The sequence below is a fragment of the Electrophorus electricus genome, chromosome 5 (genome assembly GCF_013358815.1).
Source record: "Electrophorus electricus isolate fEleEle1 chromosome 5, fEleEle1.pri, whole genome shotgun sequence".
NCBI lineage: Eukaryota > Metazoa > Chordata > Actinopteri > Gymnotiformes > Gymnotidae > Electrophorus > Electrophorus electricus.
This window is the reverse complement of record NC_049539.1, coordinates 17,616,094-17,621,292: the sequence shown is the minus strand read 5'-3', so window position 1 is coordinate 17,621,292 and position 5,199 is coordinate 17,616,094. Positions and strand designations below refer to the sequence as shown.

Below are 5,199 nucleotides of genomic sequence, written 5' to 3'. Positions count from 1 at the left end.
GACAGAGAGAGAGGGAGAGAGAACTATTATCTGTGTGTTAGACAGAGAGAGAGAGAGACAGAAATATTATGTGTGTGTTTGTGAGAGAGAGAGAGAGAGACAGAACTATTATCTGTGTGAGACAGAGCGAGAGAGAGAGAGAGAGATAGACAGACAGACAGATCCATTATTTTTCTATGTGAGAGAGACAGAACTATTATCTGTCTGTGTGTGTGTGTGTGTGTGTGTGTTTCTTTAGGTTGGAACATGCAGGGAAGATCAGAATCAAACCAGGACTAAGAAAATGTAAGAATCAAATATAATGTACACACACACGCACGCGCGCATACACACACAATATTTATGATCTCTGCTCTAATGTCTCTTCTTGTGTTTAGATGCGTGTGATCTCACACTGGACCCAAACACAGCACACACACGTCTCTCTCTGTCTGAGGGGAACAGAAAGGTGACGTGTGTGTGGGAGCAGCAGCAGTCGTATCCTGATCATCCAGACAGATTTGATTACTGTAAGCAGGTTGTGTGTAGAGAGAGTCTGACTGGATGCTGTTACTGGGAGGTTGAGTGGAGTGGGAGGGCTGAAATATCAGTGACATATAAAGGAATCAGGAGGAAAGGACACAGTGATGACTGTGAGTTTGGCTGTAATCTAAAGTCCTGGAGGCTGAGCTGCTCTAATAACAGTTACATTGTCTGGCACAATAATAAGAGAACTGACATCTCTGCCCCCTCCAGCTCCAACAGGGTAGGAGTGTATCTGGTCTGGCCCGCCGGAACTCTGTCCTTCTACAGCGTCTCCTCTCACACACACACACTCACACACTTACACACACTCCACTCCACATTCACTGAGCCCCTCTATGCAGCGTTTGGGCTTTGGTATTATAACTCCTCAGTGTGTGTGTGTGAGCTAAAATAGCCTCTGCAGGGAAACACACACTCCTCTATGCACACACACTGGTGAACATCATACACACATGCCTGCTGAGTATAAAATACACACACACACACTTTGCTCTTTCTCTCACACACACACACTCGCACTCTACACCTTTCTTGCACGCACTCTTGCACGCTTACACACACACACACACACACACACACACACACACACACACAAAATACACCCCTATCTCTCACACACACTCCTCTACACACACAACTAGTGGACAAAATAATAAACACATTTCCTTACACATACACACACACCTCTCTCTTTCTGTCTGTCTCACACACACACACACACACACACACACCTCTGTCACACACACACACACTTTGCTCTTTCTCTCACACACACAAACACACTATACACCTCTCTCTTCACACATACGCACACACACACACAACACCCTTGTGTGTGTGTCTGTCTCTCTCTCTCTCTCTCTCTCTCTCTCTCTCTCTCACACACACACACACACAGACACACACACGAACACACAGTACATCTCTCTGTGACACACACACACTACAACTCTCTCTTTCTCTCTCTCTCACACACACACACACATATACACACACTTTTCTCTCATACTCTCTCTCTCTCTCTCACTCACACACACACACACACAAAATACCACAAAATACACCTGTATCTTTCTCTCACACACATACACACCTCTCTCTCTCACACACACTACACTTCTTTCTCACACATATACACTACACACCACTCTGTCATACACTTTATGCCTCTCACTCTTTCACACACACCACTCACTCACAATCACACAGTACATCTCTCTGTAACACACATAATACACTTTTTTCACACAAACACATACACAATCCACCTCTCTCTCTCACATACACACACACAGCCTCTCTCACACACACACACAATATACCTGTCTCTCTGTCTCTCTCTCTCTTTCTCTCTCTCACACACATACAGACACACCTGTCTCTCACACACACTCTCACACACATACACAGACACACCTCTCTCCCACACACACTCTTACACACACTACACATCTTTCTCACACATACATGCTACACATCTTTCTCTGTCTCTTACACACACTACACCTGTCTCTCTCTGCCATACACACACGAACACACACCTCTCTCACACACAAACACAGTACATCTCTCTGTGACACACACACACACACACAAAACACCTCTCTCTCTCTCTCGCTCTCTCTCTCACACACACTCACACACACACTCTTTTTCACACCTCTCTCTCTCTCTCTCTCTCTCTCTCTCACACACACACACACACACACACACAATACCACAAAATACACTTGTATCTTTCTTTCATACACATACACAGACACACCTCTCTCTCACACACACTCTTACACACACTACACTTCTTTCTCACACATACACGTTACACATCTCTCTGTCATACACTCTATACCTCTCACTCTCTTTCACACACACACATACACACACACACCCACACACAACCACTCACATAGACACTAAACCTCTCCCTCTCTCTCTCACACACACACACACACACACACACACACACAATAAATGATGCTCCAATAAAGGACTGAGCTGCAGTTGACTTCTGTACATATGACATAAATACTGTTCTACAAGTTACACATGCTGTGGAATCATAACCTCACTGTGTTAAATTCTGTACAAATCTACACATTAAAGGTGGAAATCTTTGGAAACTTTGGAAACATTGTGCTTTCTTCTTCTGTGTGTAATTATACCCACAAATAAAGAGTGCTTTCTTTTGTGAGACTGTCATTGTTCAGCACATCCTCTCCACCCACAGACCAGAAGGATTTGTAAAACTCCACTGGCAGTAAATCAATATCTGGGGCTTTCCCACCCTCCATGCTCTGAAGGGGAACCTGCAACTCCACCAGGGAAAGTGGCCCCTCGAGACCCAATACAGCCTCTTCTTCTACCTGAGTAGAAACATCGAAGAAAATGTTGGTGTGATCTATATTCACTGGTATACAGCCTAGTTTAAAACTGTGCTGCTCTTCTACGAATCTCCACAGAATCTGAGAGTACAGTACCAGACTTCAAGGCATGTATCCATCTGCTCTGACCATGTTTATTCTCTAAACCAAAGAAAAACTTGGACAGAGAGTACATCTGTGTCACGTTCTGAAAATGAGAGCAGACCAGGGCCCCCTGTGCCTTTACCCCAAGCAGGGTGGCTAGTTTTGTTTCGTTTTGTTACTTTAAGAGCCTCAATATCCTCCACTACAAATTAAGGATCCCAGCTGCTGGGAAAGAGCACAGCCATGCCCCCAGACATGACACAGGCACACCCCCAGACATGGTGCTGTTGTGATTAAGGAAGGCTTTACCTTCTCACTCTCTCAGCCAGTCTGCTTCATTCTGTCTATCACTATGAGTTTCTTGAGCAAAATCTACATCATTTCCTTTAAATTTGATTAACTGAAAAAACTGTTCTTTTATTCACATCCCCGACCCCATTAAGTGTTGCCACACCGCACACACTCATTTTGAAAATGAATATTAAATCTAAACAAAAAAGTGACACAAAAATTAAGCAATCTTCTTACCTTCATTGTTAAGTTGCGGGTTTAGATCAGTAAAACCTTCCTCCTATAAATTGCTTCTCAAACACTGAAAAGACTGTATAAAACCTGCCAGATCTGGAAAGTCCTCTTTCACCCGAACCCCTTTTGCATGTTTTGTATTTTACAAGAATGTCATTCTGACACACAGGTAAACAGGAATGGAAAAGACCTCCTGCAGCTCTATCAAAATCTGGGTCTGTACATTGTCAACAGTAGGTTATGAGACGACTCTTTGGGGACATCCACCTTTTGGCAATACGGTGGATTACATGATAACAGATTTAGATCATTTCTCTCTCAATACATTCATCGTAAAGCTACTAACCCCTCTGTCTGATCACAGCCAAATCACTGTTCATTAATAGGACAGACTAACAGTGCTGCACCCACACTGACCAGTAAGCTGTTTAATTCCAGGAGACCATACAGATGGGCCCAAAACAGCACAGAAGAGTTCCAGAAAGCAATCAACTCTCAAGAAATTCAAACACTTTTAGACACATTTCTTGAATACTCTTAATAAATATAAATAAGAAGAATTGGCTTTTCAAAACACATATTGGATAACACATATTAAGTCTCTTTACAATCAATTACTCAAAGATACAAGACCTGAACAAAAGCATATAACTGAAAAATGTAATATATTAGAACTACCAATAAAAGACTTCTAGAATCCCTTGGACTCACCCATTACTGAGCAGGAACTTAGAAATCAAATTTCTACTCTTAAAACCAAAAAAAGCAAGTGGGTCTGATGGCATTTGAAATGAAATGATTAAACACCCAAGTAAAAAATTCCTGAAAAAGACCAAAACCATCATTTTCCAAAAAGAGCCAGATCTCAGGCAAACACACCACACAAGTTTCACATTATGAACACAAACACTAGAAACCTGTACAAATTACAATTACTCAGGATTAAAGATTACTGGAAACTTCAATCCAGCAGTCAGTCAACTGAGAGAGAAAACACGCAGGGCATTCTATGCAATCAAACGTCAAATTCACATTCAAATACCAATTCAAATTTGGCTCAAAATATTCCAGTCACAGAAACACGTTGACAAAGTACAGACTCAGGGAACACAGCCTGCCCATCCAGACCAGCCAATATAAGTCATGCAGACTGCAGAAGAGCAGAGACTCTGTCAGCAGTGTAAAAATGACACTGTAGAGACAGAGCTGCACTTTTTCACTGAATGTGAAACATTCAGTCAAACACAACAAATTTACTTTACAAAATTTGAGATGACCGACCCCAACTCTAAGTATCTATTGAACACTGACAAATTGTCCATCCTATTGGGTGAAAAGAAAGCAGCGCTTTAACTGGACAATATACAGCTCCAGAAAAAAAATAAGAGACCACTCCAATTGTTTCTTAAATCAGCATCTCCACATGTACAGCAGCCCTTCCATTCAAGTGTTTGTTGAAATCCTTCACAGACACACCTCATTCTACTTAATGAGATGCTGAATAGGTGATCACCTTAACAAAATCCTGTTCTAACGAGCAACAGGATAAAAACCACTGCTGCTGTCATCACTATTCTTTTGTTATAGAACCAGCTGGATGGGAAAAGCAGTGCTAGGACTACCCAAAAATAAGTATAGTCAAAATACAACTACAGACCATGCCAAAAGAGTTGAAAAGAAAGTT

The 5,199-nt window shown here is 42.0% G+C and overlaps 1 protein-coding gene across 1 annotated transcript; it reads left to right on the top strand.

Moving 5' to 3' along the window:
- Positions 1-358: 358 nt before the first annotated feature.
- On the top strand, positions 359-933 carry LOC113569307 (stonustoxin subunit beta-like; the record flags this gene model as incomplete). The annotated part of the gene is made up of 1 exon (XM_026997350.2): positions 359-933. A coding segment is annotated over one exon (561 nt), but the record flags the coding sequence as incomplete, so codon positions are not given.
- Positions 934-5,199: the final 4,266 nt, after the last annotated feature.